Raw genomic sequence first — 24,701 nt, forward strand, 5'->3', positions numbered from 1 at the left:
TATGTAATGCTAAATTAGTTCAAAAACCACTTTGTGTACAAAAATTAAAATGCCTTTTTAAAAGATAAAACTTCTATCTCATCATTATATTTAACTAATCATACTTCAGACTGTGTCTGAACATTTGACAAAATCCCTGAGAGTATTGACTTCTGGTTAAACTTAATAATTCCCAGGGGGGTTGCTGTCTTTACCTGAATTTAGGTTTTGGTCATGATTTTTTTTTTTTGTAGTCTGATTACCTTAGACATAGGAAAACATGCTGGATCAGGAAATATACCTACACATCTACATTTCATAGGAAAATACACATTATTGGGAGATTGCTATAAACTGGGCATAAGACCTATTTTGCCATACTGCATAAAAGTTTGCACTTCGCTTCCTCTGTATAAAGACTGAGCAATCTTCTCAAGGATCCCTGCCAGTAACTTCTCATTCTCATTGGGCAACGGTTGTCCTGAATCTAGTGAGCTGCTAGAGGAGAGCAAGCTTTTGCCAGAGGATAGAACGCCTTGCATACAAGAAGCAAACAGCTAAAAGAACACCTGTGTCCTACTGTATGTGAACAGTGTTCCACTAAGCCTCTGGTTTGCCATAAAATGGTGCCGTCTGCAATACTGTAATCAGTGATGAGGCTTGAAGGATGTCCTGCTTTCAGAACATAGCAGCTTGAGTAATGGACTCCTGTGGGTGGGGCTTAGTTCTAAGGGGGTTGGGTTTGCCTAGTTGCTAGGCATCCATTATGATCTTGTGCATCAGACGCAATCTCAAGTAGGCCAAGCAGGTAGCTGGCCTGAAGAATTGGTGCCATTTATCCTTTTCCACCATGACATACTCCCTGCAGTTTGGACTTGTCAATGCTGCAAACAGATACCTGACCGCCGAACCTTTCCGTTTCCAGGTGGCAGCCACAGGCAAGCAATTGAAGCCTCGTCAGGTGTGGGTACTGCAATTTGTGACCCCACATGGAGCTGGAGCAGCTGGCCCAGGAGAAGGGGCTGTCCAAAAAGTTCACCTTATCAGTGCCCTGAAACGCTACTTAGCAGCTGACCCAAACGGCAAAGTCACCTGTGACCAGGATAAGCCAGGGCCTCAGACGTTCTTCCTGCTGCATCAGTATCCAGATGGCAAGGTGCAGTCATTCGGGCCAAACACACCTATTGATTATATATCCCGAGCCACAGAATTACAGCCAAGTTATTTACAGTACTATCTAGGGTTGATTTGGTGGGACTGGGCTGAGGTAAAAGGGTGGGAAGGAAAGGATGGGGAGAAAGAAAAAGAAAATGGGAGTTGTTTGCTGTGAAAAAAAAAAAGAACCGTTTGCTGTTCTCCCATATGTGGTGAGCTTCTTATGGTTGCAATGCACTGGTCTCTATAAATGGCAGAAGTTAAAAGTATGTGGTGCTTGGGAACTAGTTGATTCTTAGTTTGTACCTAGACCTAAAGAAATCAAGTTGGTAGTTTTCAATGTCCTACTGTTGGGCATAGACTGAGTATACTTACCTCCAACTATAACCAAAATCCTTAATAAAACAGCTAGTGGACCAAATACAGAGTTTGTTCTTACTACTTAAAATATGCTGTTCAACTATAATGTGTTGGTAGAAAAAGAATCTGGATCTTTACAGCAGAAGGGTCTGGACCAGGATGTGCCATAGGATGTATAGTTGCTGAAGGGCAAGTTTCAAATAAACACACATTCCCTAACCCATGGTATACAATGCTGCAGCTGACATTTAGTAATACCTGGAGAGCCATTCTAGCTTTTCGTTCTCAGTGGGAGTGTGTCCTTGGCCACCTCCACCCCCTTGTCTGATGAGGTTGACTGATGAGGTTGACATTTCTTTCCTGGCAGGTGTCTCTGCAGAATGAGCAGTCTAAGCGTTACCTGGGCGGGGCAGAGGACAATGTTACATGCTTTGCCCAGGCTTCCAGTGAAACAGAAAAGTGGACCCTGCACCTGGCAATACACCCCAATGTTGCAATCTATAACCCCAACAGGAAGCGTTATGTGCGTTTTGATGAGAAGGCTGAGGTATTGCGCTGTGATCGTGATATGCCTTGGGGGGCTGAATCAGTCATCACTATCTACTATGATTTCAAAGGTGGGGAAAAGTGATTTTAGATGTAATTATTATGCATAAGGCATTTTGGAAGTCCAGAGTCTTATTTGTATTTCTTCTTTAAGGTGACTCAACTTCTAGTGGGATACATAGATAGGACTGTTTATGGATAACTTTGCTTCATTTCCAACATAGGCAGCTGTCCTAAAACTAACATTTGAAATTGTCTCAAGAAGCAGGATAAAACTTTGAATTCCGAGATAAAACACTGAATACCTCTGAATAGGCTTTAGTCTAAAATAAAATAAATCTTACAATTTCACACATAAAGGCTACATACATAAAGCTAAAATAAACTATGATTAGGACAGAATCCTAAATACATTTGCTGCAAAGGTATCTCACTGAGATGAAGAGTGGCCTGACTAAACAAAAATAAGATTATACAGTACATATAATTTGAAAAAGTGAGCTGAACTGGGGCCAATGCATGACCATCTTTTCAACAGTTTCCCAAAAAACCCTGATTAAAATAAACACCCAGGGGGCAGTACATCACGTTTTGTGTTAAATAAATACATATTTTCAACATTTTTGTATTAGGCTACATTGTGTCTAACAAAATTGCAGAAAAATAATGGTTTCATCATCTTTTAAGAAGTATAGATTTCTTCCATAGTAACATTCTTCTGTGATGTGGTTGCTGATGACATGCATTCCAACATTACTGTCATGTCTACAATATTGCCAATATAATTTTGAAAACTTTTCAGAATCAAGTTTACTTTTAAAACGTATGCTGTCGTTGTACACAGGAATAATCATGTAAATCTTAGAAGCAATCATCAACTTATTGAAAATGTAGGGTCATTCCTTCATCTTGCTCTTTCCTCTTAAGGTTCCTCAGATTTTCCTCCGGTGCCTCAAGATTTTGTCCCTTTTATCATGTAACCCTTTAATTTCTCTACAAAGAGGACAATGCACATTTTTGAAAAGCAGGAGCAGAATATCACCTTGAGACTACTAAAAATAAGTCAAAATAATTTTTTTGAATGAAAAAAAAATCTCCATAGACAGACAGATTGCGTCATTAGGATACTATAGAAAGAACTATGGAGAGTAAATCTGCTTGATTACTTCAAAAGAGAGAAAGGGGGATCCAAGAAACTACAGACCAGTCAGTCTGGTATTGATTATTGGGTTATTTTAGAAATTTGTAAATGTTTGTTTGTTTTGTAGAATTTGTAAATTTGTAGATCAATTTGTAAACATTTTGAAAATAATGCAATGATCATTGCATATCCGGAGGGATTTGTGGCCAGACTAATCTTATCTCCATTTTTATATGGTATCTTCATTAGTCAGTTGAAGGTATACCATGATTATAACATAGGTTGATTTCAGCAAAGCAAGTGATGAAAAAAAAACATATGCTGATTAACAAACTGTTGTCAGTATGTCTGTAGTTGACTCAAAAACTACATTTATATACATTTATGAAATGTTTACTATACAGTCTACACTGTTTATGAATAGTTGAACAAATATTTATTGATTTGATTGATTTGATTTAGAGGTGGCCCAACTCTTGAAACCTTTGGGTGGCTTACATGTCAAAAGACAAGTTCATTGGGAATAGGTAACTTAACACATTTATTTATTTGATTTTATTTGTATCCCGCCCTTCTCCTTACCGGACTCAGGGCGGCTGACAGCCTTATAAAACCAATATTACAATAAATACCAATTTAAAACCCGATTAAAAGGAAATATTTGCAATGGCCTAATAATTAAAATTTCCCTTAAAAACCCCACTAAAATTCCCTAGGCCAATCCCGCTTGTTGGAAAAGCCATGTCTTTAGGGCGCNTATGTAATGCTAAATTAGTTCAAAAACCACTTTGTGTACAAAAATTAAAATGCCTTTTTAAAAGATAAAACTTCTATCTCATCATTATATTTAACTAATCATACTTCAGACTGTGTCTGAACATTTGACAAAATCCCTGAGAGTATTGACTTCTGGTTAAACTTAATAATTCCCAGGGGGGTTGCTGTCTTTACCTGAACTTAGGTTTTGGTCATGATTTTTTTTTTGTAGCCTGATTACCTTAGACACAGGAAAACATGCTGGAGCAGGAAATATACCTACACATCTACATTTCATAGGAAAATACACATTATTGGGAGATTGCTATAAACTGGGCATAAGACCTATTTTGCCATACTGCATAAAAGTTTGCACTTCACTTCCTCTGTATAAAGACTGAGCAATCTTCTCAAGGATCCCTGCCAGTAACTTCTCATTCTCATTGGGCAACGGTTGTCCTGAATCTAGTGAGCTGCTAGAGGAGAGCAAGCTTTTGCGAGAGGATAGAACGCCTTGCATACAAGAAGCAAACAGCTAAAAGAACACCTGTGTCCTACTATATGTGAAGTGTTCCACTAAGCCTGTGGTTTGCCATAAAATGGTGCCGTCTGCAATACTGTAATCAGTGATGAGGCTTGAAGGATGTCCTGCTTTCAGAACATAGCAGCTTGAGTAATGGACTCCTGTGGGTGGGGCTTAGTTCTAAGGGGGTTGGGTTTGCCTAGTTGCTAGGCATCCATTATGATCTTGTGCATCAGACGCAATCTCAAGTAGGCCAAGCAGGTAGCTGGCCTGAAGAATTGGTGCCATTTATCCTTTTCCACCATGACATACTCTCTGGCGTTCGGACTTGTCAATGCTGCAAACAGATACCTGACCGCCGAACCTTTCCGTTTCCAGGTGGCAGCCACAGGCAAGCAACTGAAGCCTCGTCAGGTGTGGGTACTGCAATTTGTGACCCCACATGGAGCTGGAGCAGCTGGCCCAGGAGAAGGGGCTGTCCAAAAAGTTCACCTTATCAGTGCCCTGAAACGCTACTTAGCAGCTGACCCAAACGGCAAAGTCACCTGTGACCAGGATAAGCCAGGGCCTCAGACGTTCTTCCTGCTGCATCAGTATCCAGATGGCAAGGTGCAGTCATTCGGGCCAAACACACCTATTGATTATATATCCCGAGCCACAGAATTACAGCCAAGTTATTTACAGTACTATTTAGGGTTGATTTGGTGGGACTGGGTTGAGGTAAAAGTGTGGGAAGGAAAGGATGGGGAGAAAGAAAAAGAAAATGGGAGTTGTTTGCTGTGAAAACAAGAATCGTTTGCTGTTCTTCCTTATGTGGTGAGCTTCTTATGGTTACAATGCACTGGTCTCTATAAATGGCAGAAGTTACTGTAAAAGTATGCGGTGCTTGGGAACTAGTTGATTCTTAGTTTGTACCTAGACCTAAATAAATCAAGTTGGTAGTTTTCAATGTCCTACTGTTGGACATTGACTGAGTATACTTACCTCCAACCATAACCGAAATCCTTAATAAAACAGCTAGTGGACCAAATACAGAGTTTGTTCTTACTACTTAAAATATGCTGTTCAACTATAACAGTGGTGGCGAACCTATGGCACGGGTGCCAGAGGCGGCACTCAGAGCCCTCTCTGTGGGCACGCGCGCCGTTGCCCCAGTCCTAGGCCTTCAGCTGGGTTTTATAAAACCTTTTTGCTTTAGGCCTCCGTTGCCGTGTACAAAAAAAAAAATATTTTCAATCAATCAGTCAATTTCAACTTCTCGCGAGAAAAAAAAAGATCTTGCAAAGTTGGAATTGATTGATTGAACTTTTTAGTCCCACCCAGTCCGTTGTTACCACCGTAGTCACGCCCACCCAATGGGCCACACCCACCCGGCACCCGATGATGCATAAGTGGGTTTTGGGTTACAGTTTGGGCACTCGGTCTCTAAAAGGTTCGCCATCACTGAACTATAATGTGTTGGTAGAAAAAGAATCTGGATCTTTACAGCAGAAGGGTCTGGACCAGGATGTGCCATAGGATGTATAGTTGCTGAAGGGCAAGTTTCAAATAAACACACATTCCCTAACCCATGGTATACAATGCTGCAGCTGACATTTAGTAATACCTGGAGAGCCATTCTAGCTTTTCGTTCTCAGTGGGAGTGTGTCCTTGGCCACCTCCACCCCCTTGTCTGATGAGGTTGACTGATGTGGTTGACATTTCTTTCCTGGCAGGTGTCTCTGCAGAATGAGCAGTCCAAGCGTTACCTGGGCGGGGCAGAGGACAATGTTACATGCTTTGCCCAGGCTTCCAGTGAAACAGAAAAGTGGACCCTGCACCTGGCAATACACCCCAATGTTGCAATCTATAACCCCAACAGGAAGCGTTATGTGCGTTTTGATGAGAAGGCTGAGGTATTGCGCTGTGATCGTGATATGCCTTGGGGGGCTGAATCAGTCATCACTATCTACTATGATTTCAAAGGTGGGGAAAAGTGATTTTAGATGCAATTATTATGCATAAGGCATTTTGGAAGTCCAGAGTCTTATTTGTATCTCTTCTTTAAGGTGACTCAACTTCTAGTGGGATACATAGATAGGACTGGTTTATGGATAACTTTGCTTCATTTCCAACATAGGCAGCTGTCCTAAAACTAACATTTGAAACTGTCTCAAGAAGCAGGATGAAACTTTGAATTCCGAGATAAAACACACTGAATACCTCTGAATAGGCTTTAGTCTAAAATAAAATTTCACACATAAAGGCTACATACATAAAGCTAAAATAAACCATGATTAGGATAGAATCCTAAATACATTTGCTGCAAAGGTATCTCACTGAGATGAAGAGTGGCCTAACTAAACAAAAATAAGATTATACAGTACATATAATTTGAAAAAGTGAGCTGAACTGGGGCCAATGCATGACCCATCTTTTCAACAGTTTCCCAAAAAACGCTGATTAAAATAAACACCCAGGGGGCAGTACATCATGTTTTGTGTTAAATAAATACATATTTTCAACATTTTTGCATTAGGCTACATTGTGTCTAACAAATTGCAGAAAAATAATGGTTTCATCGTCTTTTAAGAAGTATAGATTTCTTCCATAGTAACATTCTTCTGTGATGTGGTTGCTGATGACATGCATTCCAACATTACTGTCATGTCTACAATATTGCCAATATAATTTTGAAAACTTTTCAGAATCAAGTTTACTTTTAAAACGTATGCTGTCGTTGTACACAGGAATAATCATGTAAATCTTAGAAGCAATCATCAACTTATTGAAAATGTAGGGTCATTCCTTCATCTTGCTCTTTTCTCTTAAGGTTCCTCAGATTTTCCTCCTGGTGCCTCAAGATTTTGTCCCTTTTATCATGTAACCCTTTAATTTCTCTACAAAGAGGACAATGCACATTTTTGAAAAGCAGGAGCAGAATATCATCTTGAGACTACTAAAAATAAGTCAAAATAATTTTTTTGAATGAAAAAAAAATCTCCATAGACAGACAGATTGCGTCATTAGGATACTATAGAAAGAACTATGGAGAGTAAATCTGCTTGATTACTTCAAAAGAGAGAAAGGGGGATCCAAGAAACTACAGACCAGTCAGTCTGGTATTGATTATTGGGTTATTTTAGAAATTTGTAAATGTTTGTTTGTTTTGTAGAATTTGTAAATTTGTAGATCAATTTGTAAACATTTTGAAAATAATGCAATGATCATTGCATATCCAGAGGGATTTGTGGCCAGACTAATCTTATCTCCATTTTTATATGGTATCTTCATTAGTCAGTTGAGGGTATACCATGATTATAACATAGGTTGATTTCAGCAAAGCAAGTGATGAAAAAAAAACCATATGCTGATTAACAAACTGTTATCAGTATGTCTGTAGTTGACTCAAAAACTACATTTATATACATTTATGAAATGTTTACTATACAGTCTACACTGTTTATGAATAGTTGAACAAATATTTATTGATTTGATTGATTTGATTTAGAGGTGGCCCAACTCTTGAAACTTTTGGGTGGCTTACATGTCAAAAGACAAGTTCATCGGGAATAGGTAACTTAACACATCAAAAGAAAACTACAGAGGACCAAAAGTTACCCTAACTGCAGGCCTGGGAGCAAAGCCAAATTCCACAAGCAAGGCCAGAGGAACAGCTGCAGCGTGGGAGCCTTGTGAATCTCCAGGGGATGCAATTTCATCTATTGTGGGCAGGTGCCACAATAACAAAGACACACTTTCTAGGTTCCAATAGATGGTGTTGTTTAATTGAACCGACTCAGAATGTGCCCACTCTGCCCAGTCTTATTAGGTGGGCAGGAACTATTGGAGATAGACCCAGGGAGTTTATTGGTCGGGGACACGTCCCTCAAATAGTCGAATACGTTCGCTATGTTTGAATCCACTCTATTGGATTTTTTTCTTTTAATTTTTTATTATAACTATCCAATCCCTCCCCGATTTAGACGTACTTAAACTTATTTTTGTTTAATGTTAAAGAAGAGAAATTCTTTTTTCTTTAGTTTACTTATCTAGAAGAGTAGGTAATATCTGCTTTGATAATCTTCCACACGAGATAGGCTTTGGTAATTATCAGCCGATAGGGCTGTCCAAAGGACAAAATAATTTAGGATGTATCAGTAGAAATGTTATTTGCAAATCATGGAAAGTAGTAGTTTCTGCACATCAAACTTCATTTGAAGTACTATGTCCAGTTGTAGGCCCATATTTTAAGAATTATTCAAATGAACAGGCTTATAGAACATAGCAGCATGAGCAGCAGCAGCAGATGACCCATCCATCAGTCTGACCTTAAGAGTGGTCAACCATCTGCACAGGGAAGCCTGCTAATCTCCCATCAGCTGGCCTTCTGAGGCAGCCACACTGCCTCAAGGCTAACTGATTCCCATGACTTCCAGGAAGTGGTCCAATCCTTTAAAAAAAAAAAAAAACCCAGCCAAGCTGGTAGCTAGCACCATGTCTCATGGCAACAAATTCCTGTTGCATAAAAAAAAAAATTTTTTTTAATTGATCCTGATTCTTCCAAGATTCAATTTCATTGGATGACTTCTGGTCTGGTACATTCTGAAAGATAAAATAGCTTCTCCTTGCCCACTTTATCCACACCGTGCATCATTCTGTGCAGCTCTATTATGTTCCCTCTCATTCGCCTCCTTTGTAGACTAGAAACCAGGGCTGGAATACTAAGCCCTGTGAGGAAAGACCAAGGAATCTGGGTATGTTTGTCTTGCAGAGAAGAAAAGAGGGGAAATTATATTATTTTTCAAGCATATGAAGGGGGCATCATAATGAAGGGTAAGAGATAGATCATGTTTGAGTAACATTGTCATATCTGCTAATATCTTCCCCAAAAGCTATTAAGATAGCCAGACAAACTCCTAAAATAATCCTCTGTTTTAATATGTGAAAAAGTTAAGCTTGAGTCATTTGCATCTCCTCAATAGGTCTGGATTCCAGGGCACACAATGCTGACAGAAGGCAATTGTCCCCATACATACCAGGTGAATTCAAATTCTGCTTACCCAGGAAGTCACTATGGATAGTACAAAGTTTGATTTCCTTAACAGCATTTGTTAGATAACTTGGGTAATTCCAATTAGACAGTAGTACAAGCACTGCACTGACACCAAAAAGAGGGATATGTTCACCAGGGAGGCTTCCATGCCCAAATTCAATCATCTTTGTAATATATTGCAAAAATATCTATTCCTTTCTTCACTTCAAATTCCTCTTTCTGTCAAAGGCATTCCATACGGTCCTACTTTATCGTACACATGGGGACAAGCTAACCATGAACATAGATGTGAAAATTAATTTCCAGTTCCTTATGCATCTGATTCTACTGGAATTAGGGGCCACAGTCTTTAGTTATACCAAGAATCTATACATTAAAAATCCTCAATATAGTACTGGAAAGAAAATAAGACTGATAAGAAAACAGATGTGATTTTAACACTTAAACTGGGAGCAAAGCTAAAACCAATTAACTTAACCAATGCATTAAAACAACAACATTTATTCCAAAAGTATTCTTTCTCAAAGCAAATATATATTTTTAAAAAGCCATATTGTCCACAAAACAAAACCAAAACCAAGGAGGCAATATTTTTCTTAGACTAACTGAAGAATGTACGTTATAGTTGCAAGCCATGATATTTCCAAGCATTCTTCATCAGGCAAGATATTTAGAAACCAGGAAAAATGGGAGGGATGTGCAAAGATGTTATTTATGTCATGCCTATACAAGTTTCCATTCTTAGATTGACTGGCCCCAAGTCTCCAGGCATGCAGATTATTTAAGAGGCTATTTTGGGTATACCAAAGCTCTCCCAAATGTTGGGAAGAGAAAAGCAAAGGCATGCTATCTGATCTCTGTTCTGCATTAGATTCAGGATCATCCATTTCTAAGTTGGAAACCAAGGTGGAAAAATTTCAGAGCCCTCTAGATACGGTCAGAATAATGTTGGGACAAGATACTGTATTTTGGAGTCAGATTTTCTGAACCATCTCTGGAAACATGTCTATACAAATAGGTGAATATAAGTTTGAACCGCTAAATTGAAAACACTTTCCAACCTTTATGAGATGCACAGATTCTTTGGTAGAAGGAAAACAGAAAGTAGATGAACAGGCTTTATATTGTAAAAAGTTCTAGGCAATTTCAGCTATTGAACTAGGAAACAAACCAATCCAAGAGAGAACAATTTAGTACTGCACAGAACACAATCCCAGTATAATGAGTTTAAAAATCCTCCTCTTGTCCTGAATAGAAGTTCACTCAGAAAAGTTCAATTTGGACTTTAAATCTGATTTTAAAAAGAAAAAAAAAGAATGTATGCAGCAGATTATAGCTATGGGAAACTGGGCTAATTCAAAGGCGGTGAGAACAAAGATGTTGGAAATGGGGACTGTAGGATGAAAGCCTCTGCTGTAATTCTAGAATGAAATGAATAGTTGCAGCTCTGCTTTGCAGACATTCATTTTGAGATTATTTTCCAGGATTGAAAACCAAGCCCTGTCAACCTCTTTTGTTCTCTTCTCCTGCTCTGTCTCCAGTGAAGAAGTATGGATTGAGAAATGGGACAGGTAAACTCTTAGCTTCCAATGGTTCACTGGTATCTGACGTTACTGCCCAAACCATGTATTCCTTGGAAGTCCATGGTGGCTTGGTTGCCTTCCGGGACGATGAGGGAAAGTATTTGACCGGGCGAGAAGGTAGCATGAAAACCCTAAAGATGGACAGACCTGGACGAGATGAACTCTTCAGTGTGGAAGCGAGCCCTGCCCAAGTTTCACTGCGCTCCTCTTCTACCAACAAGTTTGTCTGTTGCAAGCCTGGTGAGTTGAGCGAAAGCAACGTTATCTGTCTAGATATGAACAGCAATCGTGACAATTGAGCCTCTAACAATAACCTTTAAAGGTAACTTGTTATTTTGCCTTGTCTGGTGAGTGGAATGACTTTCATTAGTCTCTTGCCCTGGAAAGAACGATAGCCCCAAATCTGCGAAAATGGAGAGATCTTACAAAAGCGATTTTTTGGGAGGGGAGACTCAAAATAAGAGAGCAAAGATTGGTTGAGTGTGTGGATTGTTATTAATGTCACCAGGCAGCTTTAAGAGCAAGGGAAAAGATGAAAAACAAAAAGGACATCTCACGGCTGGTTTAACAGATTTCCCTGCGCATCGCAAAGGCCTGGATTAAATCAGTGTTTTTCAATCATTGTGTCTTTAATATGTGTGGACTTCAGCTCCCAGAATTCCCCAACCAGCATGGTTCTGGGAGCTGAAGTTCACACATCTTAAAATTGCCAAGTTAGAAAAACACTGGGTTAGATGATATTTGTTGCCCCTTGTAACTCTACAATTCTAAGGTTCTGTAAAAATCAAATGAAAGATTTGACTATACATAATCCAAGCATCTGGCTAGGTGTCATAATAGCAATATTGGGTTCGATTCAGATATACTGTAATCTACTGAAATAAAAGGGACTTAAGGCAGATTTGATTTAACCCTAAAGAGTACTATAGTTTGAGAAAGCAGCAGGCAGAAATCTTCCCCCATCATGCCGTCTGCTGCCCTTGGAGACTTGTATTGTGATTGAACTATTCTGATTCCATGCTGAGAAATGTATATAAAGGATAAAGGAAAATGTCTTGACCAACCCAAGGATACATCTAAAATTTTGCTTAACTTAAGCAACATAGGTCCCACGAGAATGTCATGAAAATCAAATTGTTAGGATTTTCGTAAGAAGGACAGGATTGTGGAAGTATTACAAATTCTTTTCCTGGTCTCTGGTTACTATCCTTTTGCAATACAGTTGAGCACTGCTTTAGCTTGACTTTAGACAACAAGGGACAATAGTTTTAATTTATTGGGCTGAAACCATAATGAGTCTTAACTTGTTTACTGTTCTGCAGGTGCTGACCTCTATGCCACTGCAATGGCAGTAAGTAACACAGAGATCTTCCAACTGTTGTATGATGATGCTACAAAGAAGGTCTGCTTTCGCGGCCATTGTGGCACATACATGTCCTTGGTGAGTCCCTCTGCATAATGCACGAACGGGGATAGACTGGGAAAGATTAGCTACTCCAATCTGTTACTAGGTGTGTCATGACATTCGCCCTCATGGAAGGAAAGGTAGGCATTATCAGTAGTTCTTCTTTCCTTCCTTACTTTACAAATTGTTCTCAACTTACAACCATTCGTTCAGAAACAGTTGAGAGTTGCAACAGTGCTGAAAAAATGAACTTATGACTGGTCCCTGAAGTTATGGCCAATGCCATAAGCAAAGTTTGGGCATTTGGGAAGGAGGTCTGATGTGGCCAACAATTGCATCACAAAGGGTCAGACTGGGTATGACTCCTCAGCAGTGGGATGAAGTCAACAGGAGTGATGGAGTGCAAGGCATCAGGGTCTCAGAGCGCAGGGCAGTGAGGGTGGTTGGGCTAGGGAAGCTGGGGTTTTCCAGATGTTTAGCACTTCCCAGGGTGTGGTGGCTTTACACTGTGCTGCTGAGGTAGCTGGGGCAGCCATGGCTTCCGGGGGTGACTGCAGCTTCATGTTGTGCTGCAGTTCAGGAGCTTCTTGAAGCTCTAGGCCCACAGCACACCAAGAAGCCTTTCAGCTGCAATGTATTCTTTCCCTGCCCGGCTGCACTTATGCTGTACTGCAGCACTCCCTCAACTCTTGGATGGCCTGCACTGGGCCTCCCAGGTCCTCTCCCACCTCCTTGCAGCCCCCATGTGCTCCTTACTGGGATGCCTGGAGCCAAATTGCCGGGATTGCTTTCGCTAAGTGATACGGGTCACCTGATGTTGTGCTTTACCACCCCATCACTTAGCAACAGATATAGTGTGATCAAATTGTGATCATAATCCAAGGACTTACTTACCTATACTCACACAATTGTTCATCAGATTATATTATTCGAATTATCCATGAATGCTCAATTATAACTTCAGTTAAGTAACACAATTGTGTGTCCCAGAAACTATTTAAATGTCAGTAGGAAACAGAACTATTTTTGTCTGTGTTTCATGAAAAACAATAACAGAATTGCTACTGTATCAAAACCAAAAACTGAAAACATCCTAGATCTCCACCACCTCAAGAAATTCTGAAATAAGAGATGTATCTTGAATATATGTGGCACACCATAATAGGCACAAATGTCCTTTGATGGTTCTCTAATCCCAATAATCTAGGTAATTCCCCAAAAGATCTACTGATTTTGTTGCCACACCCAACCACTTTTCTAAGTTGGAAATTCTTTTTTTTCCCCTCTCTAATTTCTGGTGAAATATAAATAAAATATTGTAATGTTTGAACAAAGAATCAAATTAATTTTTATTGCATAATTTTAAAAGAGTGGTAAACAAATTCCATTAAGATTGCATTTTGGGTTGACTTCTTTACAGTACATTCTGACAGCAATGTGGCTGCTAGTAACTTATATTGTGGGCTAGTAATCTTTGTCTTTCCTGGCAATAAATACTTATTCCAAAATCTGTCACTCTGACAGATTGAGGTTTTCCTAGGACCAGGACTTTGAGTTTCTCTCTAAAATATCTTTCCATCCAGAACTGAAACTAAACTAGGAAGTAGTGCCTTATGTTACCATTATTTGAGTGACAGTTCTAATATATATTATAGTTAGTAATCACAGAATGTGTATGAGTGTTGTGTCTACACAGTAGCACAAAGGCGGAATCATGCAACATACTAATATAAATCACAATTTCTGGGTTCATGTAACATGTTAAAAAAACTGTCAAACCACATTATGGATTATCACAAGGTACAAACCCAATAATCATGTGTATTGATACAACACTCGAAGCTAAGCTGTACAAGATCATGTCCTGATAGCAATGAGGTCATGGAAACAAGACTAAAGTCACCCTCAAATAGACTAAACTTTTAGATTTGGACAACACAGTAAGTAAGCCAAATGCACTGCAAGTTAATGTGATACAAACACAGCCATTATAATAATAACAACAACTTTATTGTCACTTTGAATGTACACCAATCAGCATACATCAAAATGAAATTTCGTTGCATACAGCTCTCAAAGGGTCACCACCTCCGATATACACTCCTTGTTCGTGGCCAGCTCAAGTTTCAGATCGTCCATTTTAGTCTCTAGGGAGCGAACGATGGCAAACAGGACAGATGGAAATGGAGCTCTATGTGGATTAGCCCTCAAATTAGCTTGTATTCCTGCACGACAATCTCGCCTCCTTTCCTTTTTCTGATCCTGACTGCTCCACCTAAGTTTGAATTTGGGGCTGGGTCATGGCCTATATAGAGACAGGCTAACATATAAAACCAGCATTTTTAATGCAGAGCCATATAGCAAGGATTGAAACTTAAGTTTCAATCTCAGGGTTAGGAATGTTTTTTTCAAGATTGGGTACGGCAGAATGACTGAGTCCTTTCCAGTAAATATACTCTTTTCTCCTACAGGGACCCAATGACTGTATCATTAGCAGCACCAAACAGGACAAAAATGTTTGGTTTGAACTCCAGTATCAGGATCAGAAGGTGTTGCTCCACATGGGAGACAAGTATGTGTCTATGCGGCCCAACGGGCAGCTCCTGGCAATCCCCAAAGCTGCAGGTATACGTTGGTCAGTAGCTTTCATTGCAATTACATGGCTTCACCGAGGGCAGTATTAAAACATGGGCAAATCATGGAAAAGAAATCACAGGTGGCCCACTGAAAATCAATATTAGGGCTGAGCTTATAAAATGAGAGCTCTTTTTAAACTATTGATTGCTATTGTTAATAAGCAGCAGCGACATTCCTTTCCCTCTCTTAACTCCATTAAGTCAACCAAGTTCATAGATCGCAATCCCAGGTTGATCTTAGATTTAAAAGTAGCACAGGACACCAAGCCCCGTGCTTTTTTCATGGAGTGGCCTAGGTGAAACAGTAGGAGTTGGGTCTCTAAGAGGTTCCTTCTTTGTTCTTGGAGCAGGTTACAAGACGCCTGCTGGCCTTTGGGTATGACATTGCCCCCCTCTCCCCCACAAACTATGTTTGGCTACTTCTAGCAGAAACGCCTTTCAAGTTATTGCTTGACAATGAATTTAATAGAGCAAGTGCACTAGATATATAAAAGTAATTATGATGATACACCTGGGAACAAGGGCCTTTGAAATGTGAACACCCAATGATGAAAGGATTTCTAGGCCAGTGTCACTATTGTGGTTGGTGTTAGTTAAGACCAGGGGAAGGAACTATCAAACGAAATAGTCCCAACAGCCAACTTTCCTAGGATACTCATTCTGGGTACTTTGGGAATTTTTATCTGGTGGGTAAAAGGCATTTTAACAAACATCAGCAGGTGGTTGCAGCCCAAGATGAACACTATCAAGAGGATTATATTGCACTTACAGGTAAAAGTGAAGATTTCTTGCTAGTCCTGGTGAACCGGCCTCTACTGATCCTGCACAGTGATGCTGGTTATGTTGGTCTGAGTTCTGACATGAGGCGGTTGGAAGGGAACTGTGTTGACTACGTGCTCAGCAGCCTGTCACTCAGTGAGGAAGGCTACTATAATTTCCAAATCAGTAAGTATATTGTAGTCTGATTGAGCTTATTTACCTTCGAGACCGCCTTCTGCCACAGATTACCTCCCATCGGCCAGTACGCTCCCACAGGGTGGGTCTCCTCAGGGTGCCGTCGGCCAGACAGTGCCGGCTGGCGACCCCAAGGGGGAGGGCCTTCTCTGTGGGAGCTCCCACCCTCTGGAACGAACTGCCCCCAGAGATCAGGGTGATCCCTGATCTCCCTTCCTTCCGCCGCGCCCTCAAGACATGGCTATTTCAACAAGCCCCTGACCGGATCCCGTTAAAAATTCTCCCCATAAATCTCCCCAAAATTAGTATAAAATTAGTCTGTTATAAATTTATAAAGTAAAATTAATTAAAATTAAAACATTAACAATAACCACAAAAATTAGCTAACAGTCGGCGGGACTCAGGCGTTCCTCTTCCCGCCCTATATTTAAGCTTATTATTTATTTTAAATAAATAAAATAAATAAACAGAGACCCCCCCCAGATTATATGCATTATGAGGGAAACCTGGCATGCAGTACTACACTTTCACGCACAGACACCCCTCTAGCCTGCCCAGGTGACGGAAGGAAGATCCATAGAGATAAATGGAATCAAGGCCATAACACATCCCCAGTTCTCATAACTGAAGAACTGAAGAAACTTCTTGGATGGGAAGTGAAACATTTTCAAGGAAAAAAACAAGAAAGTCCAGGTGCCTTCTGAAAAGCCCCTTTGGGATAAGATGCTGAGAATACTACTTTCCTACTGTACCAGCAATGTTCTTAAACCCGGATTCCTGGGAGCAGAAGAGTTCTCCCTCGCCGCTTCCTCTTTTTTCAGCAAACTTTTAAGATTTCCTATAGCTGGTGTCATGGCAGTGCAAAACTAGCAAGCTACAGCCAACTTGCTGGTGAGGAGGAGAAACCAATTGTGCTTCCCAAACTCTTTAGTAATCTTGCATAAGATTACTAAAGGTGGCATGGTGTTCCTGTAAAAAGCAAGATCTTGGTAAGGATGGGTGTGTGTAGTTCCCAATCTAGAAAGAGATGAGGCCCTTGGGGTCAAAAAGGTTGCCCACTTATCTTTTTAAACTTGGCACTTACAAGAAACATGGCTACAACCTATGATTCCTTTAATTATCAGAACACCCTTAAAAATCAAGAAAGTGGAGCAGCTTTGTTTGTCTGCCTTTCCTAATTTTAGACCTTCCTTCCACTAACTCTGCCAGGTAGCAAATATTGGGCCTTGGATAAAGATGGGCAAATCCTGGTAACCAGTGACCGTCCTGGCAATTTCAGCCTCCAGTTTGTATCCTCCAGCTGTCTTGTAATCAAAGCTTCCAACAACAAATATCTTGTGGCTGATCAAGGAGGTCGAGTATGGACTGGGACTACTGATGCATCAAATGCAACTCTGTTCCATTATTGAATGGTTCTGACCACAATTAAACTTCTGTTGTGTGTGCTCATTTAATGCCTCCTACTAGGGATACATTATCATGGAAAAAAATCTATGTAGTTGCTAGGGGTCGAAAATGACTTGATGGTACATGATCGATCAGTCCATCAGAACACATTTGAAGATGCACTCTAACTATAACAGTTAATATTATTACCAAACTATACTCAAAGTACCTTGGACAGCTATTTGTAATGGCAGAGATAGTCTCGACTTATAACTTTCATTTAGTGTAGGGATAGGCAACCTTGGCTCTTTTATGACTCGTGGACTTCAACTCCCAGAATTCCTGAGCCCGCATGGCTCAGCTTGGAAACCTCTCCATTTCTCCTCTGCATGGCTGGCTCAGGAATTCTGGGAGTTGAAGTCCACAACTCATAAAAGAGCCAAGGTTGCCTACCCCTGATTAGTGACTGTTCAAAGTTACAACAGCATTGAAAAAAGCAATTTATGACAATTGTTCAGACTTAATGACCGTTACAGCATCCCCATGGTCACGTCATCAAAATTCAGATGCTTGGCAACTGACTCATATTTATAATGGTTGCAGTGTCCTAGGGTCATGTGATCCCCTTTTGCGACCTTCTAACAAGCAAACTCAATGCGGAAGCCAGATTCATTTAACAATCAAGTTACTAACTTAACAACTGCAGTGATTCACTTCAGCTGTGGCAAGAAAGGTTATAAAATGGGGGAAAATTCACTTAACAACTGTCCCGCTTAGCAACAGATATTTTGGGCTCAATTGTGGTCGTAAGTCAAGGACTACCTTTAATTACTATAACCCTGTTTCCTCCCATCCCCAATGCAAAATAAGGGAAGTATGTCGTCAACAACTGCAACTAAAAAGTTGTCCAGTCATGTGTGAAAGGTATGAAATTAAATTGTTGGGGCTATTCCTTCATATAAACCTGGTTAAATCAAAATTTTCCTTGAACTTAAACACACGACTGAAAGTCTCGTCCGCTATAGCACGTGTGTGTGTGTGTGTGTGTGTGTGTGTGTGTGTATCTTTCATTGGTTATATCACTTAGAACTATCACATAATTACAATAGTTGAAAAATAAGTATTTATGTCAAGGGTATTGTAGAAAAAAATCAAGTGTCAATCACAAATTGCCAATACACAACAATAACAATACTGATTTCTAGGGAATGGACATCCCTCTTAAGAGCAGGGCACAGGCTGTAACAAACAGAATTGACAAAGGCAGCCTAACAAGAGTCACCATACACATGGTAAAGACTTGAGTCAGTGTCAGAATGTTTCCATTTGAAGAATCTGAAGAGTACAGCACTTGCAGGCAAAATCTATGCACTGGTTGAAGCTCACGGATTCACAGTCTTGAGACCTGCAAAAATCAGTCTTCAATGCCTCCAAGTCCAAGTGGGTCAATTGTTATGCTCTAGGAGGGATACGAGGATGATGATGATGAGGACGTGCTTAGGCCATCCAGTCTAGGACTGGCAACTCTACTCTCAGGACAGCGCCTCAGCATGCCTGAACCAAGACTGGAACTATATCTTCTTTCATCTTTTCCAAGAAACCAGCTTGCCAACTTCATTCTGGGCTAAGCACGGAAATGGTTTCATGCAATTTCCCTTAATCACAAAGTGTTTCACATAGTGCAATCCACAGAGATTCTCAATATGAATCCAAACTGAAAGGATAAATAAATAAAACAAGGAAATAACATAAGTTGGGCTGAGAGAGAAAGTACATGGCCCAAGGTCACCCAGATGACTTTCATAGCCTAGGCCAGGCATGTCAAACTCGCCACATCACATGATGTCATGCGACGTATCGTGACTTTTTCCCCATTGCCAGCAATGGGGTGGGCATGGTTTTGGCATGATGCATCCGGCCTGAGGGCCGGCAGTTTGACATGCCTGGCCTAGGCAGAACTTGATTTCACATTCTCTTGTTTTCTAGCCCAGTGTCTTAACCACTAGACCAAACTGGCTTTCCCAATAAATCCCAGATTTACAAGAAAATTACCTGGAAAAGGAGGCTAAAGTTAGAATGCCCAGTAACAGCTCAACTGCATAGAAGAAAAGTAAGATGGCATTCAAAATGGCCTCCAAACGCAAGGCGTAGGTCTGCAGAAGTAGATAATAGGCTGCCATCACTGCTGCTGGAAAGGTTAGTGCCAGACTGACAGCAAGTGGCACTTTCCGCTGGCAAAGGTTACCTTTGGAGCCTGCCAGATATAACATATGGGACACAAAACACATGGACCATTCAGCAGAAGTTAGAAACCATCCAGTAAACCCTTTGAGATGTTCATACGAGAGCCCACCAGAGAAAAAAATTGAGCAGCAGGACTTGAAGGCACTTCAATGCATGTTAATTTGAATTTAAATCTCTCCTCACAATTTTTTCTGCCCCTCATTTTATCTGGGTCAGTGATGCCTCAGATATTGCAACTTATATTCATTTGAATACAAACAGGACTCTCTTTCAGACTTTGTTCAACAGAGGAGAGTGGCACACAAGTGTTGAAGTTTTGCATATATAGCACTATGCTCTGCACATCCCACTCCTAATATATTCTCATGACATAAAAATGACCTATTAGAAATAATCCCTCCTAAAATGAAAGAATGGCATTCTGAGCTTTACAAATTCTCAGAATATGATTTCATATGGTCACAGATCAAGAGGAGCAGTCTGACCAAAGCTTACAATTTCATTCCCATATGTCAAGTTGTCCCATGGTTCCTAATTATTTCCAAACTATAGAATGTAATCTAAACCACACAAAGAAGGGATGTCCATTGCTATCAACATCCATTGGAGTTGAATAGGAACATTAAGAAGGCCTGGGCACAATATACAGTAATAAAATGCTGCTAGCATTTATATATCTGCCCAGGGAGTCAGGTTTCATTTACTGACAATCTGATGAACAATCTGAAGGTGTGGATGGGACAGCATCTAGTAAGTTTAAATGCCATCAAAGAAGCTCGTTTTTAAATGAGAAATGCATGTGCTACTCCTCTAAGTATCATTATGTATCCTCTGATGCTTACCAAAAAATATTCTTGTGACTTCAATTCCAAGATAGAGAAAAAGCATAACCAAGTCCAAAGCCAGATTAGCAGATGGATAAGGCAACAAGAGACCTGAGAAGATACACAAATGGCCACATGAATTGAAAGGAAAGCAAGGTACCCCTTTCCATCTATTATAGGTTTTCAAAAAAAAAAAGGGAAATGTTTGATGTTGATAAGGATCAAATGTAAAAGGAGAGGCAGTGAATCTCAGCCTGCATTCACTATGCTACAGTCAGATAACCTCCTGCTTTGTAAGGCATGGCTTTGGAAAAAGGCAATTGCAAGCCACGTCTGAAAATACTGCCAACAAAATTGTGAGAACTAGTCTAGGTACTCACCAGGAATTAACATTGACTTGAAGGCAGACATACCAGTATATCTTTTTTTTGCTGGAGATGGGAAAATTTCAAGATATATGGACGCTGTAGACCAAGGCTAAAAAAAAGGGCTGAGGTTCTATCTACTCACCAACCTTAATAATTAAATTATCGAAATCTCCAGGATATGGGAAGCCCAGGAATGATAGACTGGAGAATATCTGTTTCCAGAACCTTAAAATAGGGTAGGTAACACATTTAACTAGGAATTTTGTTAACACCTCTTTTTTAAAAAGCAAGGAGCATTACATTTTGTTTTGTAAAATATATATAATGCTCTTTGAGTGTTTCTTAAATAAGCTACTGTTTTCCAATAATCTGCTCTGTAATTTGATATCCTTCATTACTAAATATTGGCACTCATGATATATCTGAATATTGGAAAAGAAGGCCTGAAATCGCTTGTCACACACATCTAAACTATATGTCCAGGAAAATATACAACAGCAAAATCATTTTAACTGTTGGATTTTTGAGCTTTAATCAGCAGAAGTGCTGCACAGGTTCTGGGAGTTCTTTGGTTTTTGGGTGGTTTTTTTTGTGCATTAGGATTAGGGGGGAGGCTTCCAGGTAAGGTACCTTCAGGAAGACATATGATGGCAGCAGGGAGCATTATCCCAAAGGAGGACATGGAGCCAGATGAGAAGCTCTGATGGCTTCTGGAAAGGGGTATCCAAAATCTATCTAATTTTTCACTGGTTTCAATAATTCTACTATAAAGAATGGTTCTGCAAAGAAGAGTTCTTTACAATCACAGGTTAAGTTAGAGAATTAATGAGGAAATAAAAAGTCACACTTTTCTATGATTCACTTTTTTCAGGTAAGTAACATACTAAAAAAGAACAAAGGAGTTTATGCAAAGAGGAAACCTAAGTGTGCCCATTAACTTAAAGACTCACCTTTATAGACAAATATGAAAATCTCCAGCAAGAAGTATGTGGCATAATACCAGCCATTGAGGAACAGTAGAATTTCCAGAGGTGTAGAGGAAAGTTGACGATCTGGGGGTCCAACCAAAATATTAATATATCTGTGTTTTCATCTTTTTTCAAAAAGAAATTGATTTAACTTAATGTTACATCGAAAAGAATAGTTTCGTATACCGCAAATCTAATGATAATAATCTCTATTCTGTTATAAACTTAAATTAATATTCCTAAAGATTATTTCATGAATGTCTGTATGTAGAGTGACACCAGTTGCTAGAGGAACTGTGATGTATGTGCGGCTAGAAAAAGGCACAAAATGTTTTGTCTTGCTCGTCTACTTGTGCAAATGGTTGCTGTATTTCAGATCTGGGATTCCAAAGCAATAGGACTAATTGCTACNTTCTGTTATAAACTTAAATTAATATTCCTAAAGATTATTTCATGAATGTCTGTATGTAGAGTGACACCAGTTGCTAGAGGAACTGTGATGTATGTGCGGCTAGAAAAAGGCACAAAATGTTTTGTCTTGCTCGTCTACTTGTGCAAATGGTTGCTGTATTTCAGATCTGGGATTCCAAAGCAATAGGACTAATTGCTACCAGCCCAATCCTTTCTATTCTTGCCTTATTGCCAGGCAGTAATAATAATAATAATAATAATAATAATAATAATAATAATAATAATAATAATAATAATAATAATAATAATGTTGGAAGGGACCTTGGAGGTCATCTAGTCCAACCCTCTGCTCAGGCAGGAAACCCTATACCATTTCAGACAAATGGCTGTCCAGTCTCTTCTTAAAAACTTCCAGTGTTAGAGCATTCACCGCTTCTGGAGGCAGGTTGTTCCACTGGTTAATTGTTCTGTCAGGAAGTTTCTCCTTCGTTCTAGGTTGCTTTTCTCCTTGATTAGTTTCCATCCATTGCTTCTTGTCCTGTCTTCAGGCGCTTTGGAGAATAGCTTGACTCCCTCTTCTTTGTGGCAGCCCCTGAGATATTGGAGTACTGCTATCATGTCACCCCTAGTCCTTCTTTTCATTAAACTAGTCATACCCAATTCCAGCATCTTTGTTGCTCTTCTCTGTACTCTTTCTAGAGTCTCAACATCTTTTTTACATTGTGGTGACCAAAACTGGATGCAGTATTCCAAGTGTGGCCTTACCAAGGCATTGTAAAGTGGTGTTAATACTTCACGTGATCTTGATTCTATCCCTCTGTTAATGCAGCCCAGCACTGTGTTGGCCTTTTTGGCAGCTGCAGCACACTGCTGGCTCATATTTAAGTGATTGTCCACTAGGACTCCGAGGTCCCTCTCACAGTTACTACTATTAAGCAAGGTACCATGTATACTATACCTGTACATTTGGTTTTTCTTGCCTAAATGTAGAACCTTACTTTTTTCACCACTGAATTTCATTTTGTTAGATAGCGCCCAGTGTTCAAGTCTGCCCAAATCCTCCTGTATCCTAAGCCTGTCTTCTGGAGTGTTGGCTATTCCTGCCAGCTTGGTGTCATCTGCAAATTTGATGAGTTCCCCATCTATCCCCTCGTCCAGATCGTTGATGAAGATGTTGAAGAGCACTGGGCCTAGAACAGAGCCCTGGGGCACCCCACTACACACTTCCCTCCACGTAGATGCAGCTATTCTTGTTCTTCTTTGCCAATTTGACTCAGAGCGGATCCACGTTCAAATACTTCAGTATTATTTTAACAGGCACAATGCTCACAGTTACAAACCGAAACTAGGAAAATTTCTTATAAAAAAAAAAAATGGTTATTGTATTTACCTTTGATTGTTTTTTATGATTGAAAAAATAAATAAAATTTCTTATAAAAAAAAAACAAAAACCGAAACTAGGGTTGCCAGGTCTGCTTCCATTTTTATCGCCTGTTCGCCCCCACCCCCACCAATTCATCATTTTTTTTCATCTGACATGTCGAAATCTAATGCATGGTAAAGTAGTATTTCGAAAACTTATTTTTTTTTTACAGGTGATAAAACACTTTTTTTTTTTATCACTTGTAGTACACTTTTTTCGCCTGACAGGTGAGTTTATCACCTGTGGACCGTTGGGATAAACGCAGATTAAAACCGATGTTCCACTGCGAATTGCAGGGTCTCAGAATCCAGCCTTCCATCACCCCGATTGCGACGTCCGAAAGACGGGGTTAAAAAGAAGGCTGTTTCCCTTGAAATAGGGGATTAAATGGGGCATCTCAAAGTTATGCTCCAATAGGAGAGGTGCACCCCGCCAGGTTTTGGGGATGCCGGATTGGCTGGCTCTTTTACGGCAGGCTCCCCTTCCTTTCCCTTCCCTTCGCTGTGCCGTATCTCCTGCCACGGCAGCCTCCGGAGTCCCGGGACCAGATCCCAGCAGGAGCCCCCCACCCCCACCCCGAGACTGCACCGCTCCCTGCCCGAGGCCGGAGCCTTCGAACTCGGAACCTGGAAGCGCCGAGAGACCGCATTCTCCCCCCCCCCGCGCTTCGTTCGTCACGTGACCTCGCCGTTCCTAACAGCACCGGCACCCTGTCACCCGCCGAGCCCTCCACTTACGCCGAGGTGCCATCTTCCGTCTCCATGGACACCGCTACGCAAAAAAAAAAAAAAAAAAAAAAAAAGGCCCCACTTCCGATCGGAAGTCAAAGGGGCAGATTCCCAGCTCCCATAGAGAGAGAGAGAGAAAGGCGCGGGTTTTGGCTGGCGCCGTCGGCTGTGTGAAGGGCGAGGGGGCTGCGCTGAACAGCCGGAGCTGCAAAGGAGTCCTACCCGCTCTCGGGTCGGTCCTGGAGCGAGGCAATGCAGAGGCCGAGTGCTGAAGTC

General features: G+C 40.4%; 2 protein-coding genes across 2 annotated transcripts; one reads left to right on the forward strand and one right to left on the reverse strand.

The window, feature by feature from the left end:
* The first annotated feature begins 829 nt into the window (after positions 1-829).
* Positions 830-17,482, forward strand: LOC107292638 (fascin). Its single transcript, XM_029285191.1, has 8 exons — positions 830-1,135; positions 1,862-2,111; positions 9,425-9,481; positions 11,037-11,318; positions 12,401-12,519; positions 14,955-15,108; positions 15,891-16,064; positions 17,283-17,482. The coding sequence occupies exons 1-8, from the start codon at positions 830-832 to the stop codon at positions 17,480-17,482; spliced, it is 1,542 nt and encodes a 513-aa protein (XP_029141024.1).
* A 1,077-nt stretch (positions 17,483-18,559) lies between these two features.
* On the reverse strand, positions 18,560-24,452 carry TMEM216 (transmembrane protein 216). The gene is made up of 5 exons (XM_015821769.1): positions 24,435-24,452; positions 21,846-21,947; positions 20,546-20,638; positions 19,512-19,713; positions 18,560-19,173 (listed from the first exon to the last, which is right to left on the reverse strand). The coding sequence occupies exons 1-5, from the start codon at positions 24,445-24,447 to the stop codon at positions 19,158-19,160; spliced, it is 426 nt and encodes a 141-aa protein (XP_015677255.1). The 5' UTR covers positions 24,448-24,452; the 3' UTR covers positions 18,560-19,157.
* Positions 24,453-24,701: the final 249 nt, after the last annotated feature.

This window comes from Protobothrops mucrosquamatus, unplaced genomic scaffold, assembly GCF_001527695.2.
Source record: "Protobothrops mucrosquamatus isolate PMUCROS unplaced genomic scaffold, P.Mucros_1.0 scaffold1399, whole genome shotgun sequence".
Taxonomy (NCBI): Eukaryota; Metazoa; Chordata; class Lepidosauria; order Squamata; family Viperidae; genus Protobothrops; species Protobothrops mucrosquamatus.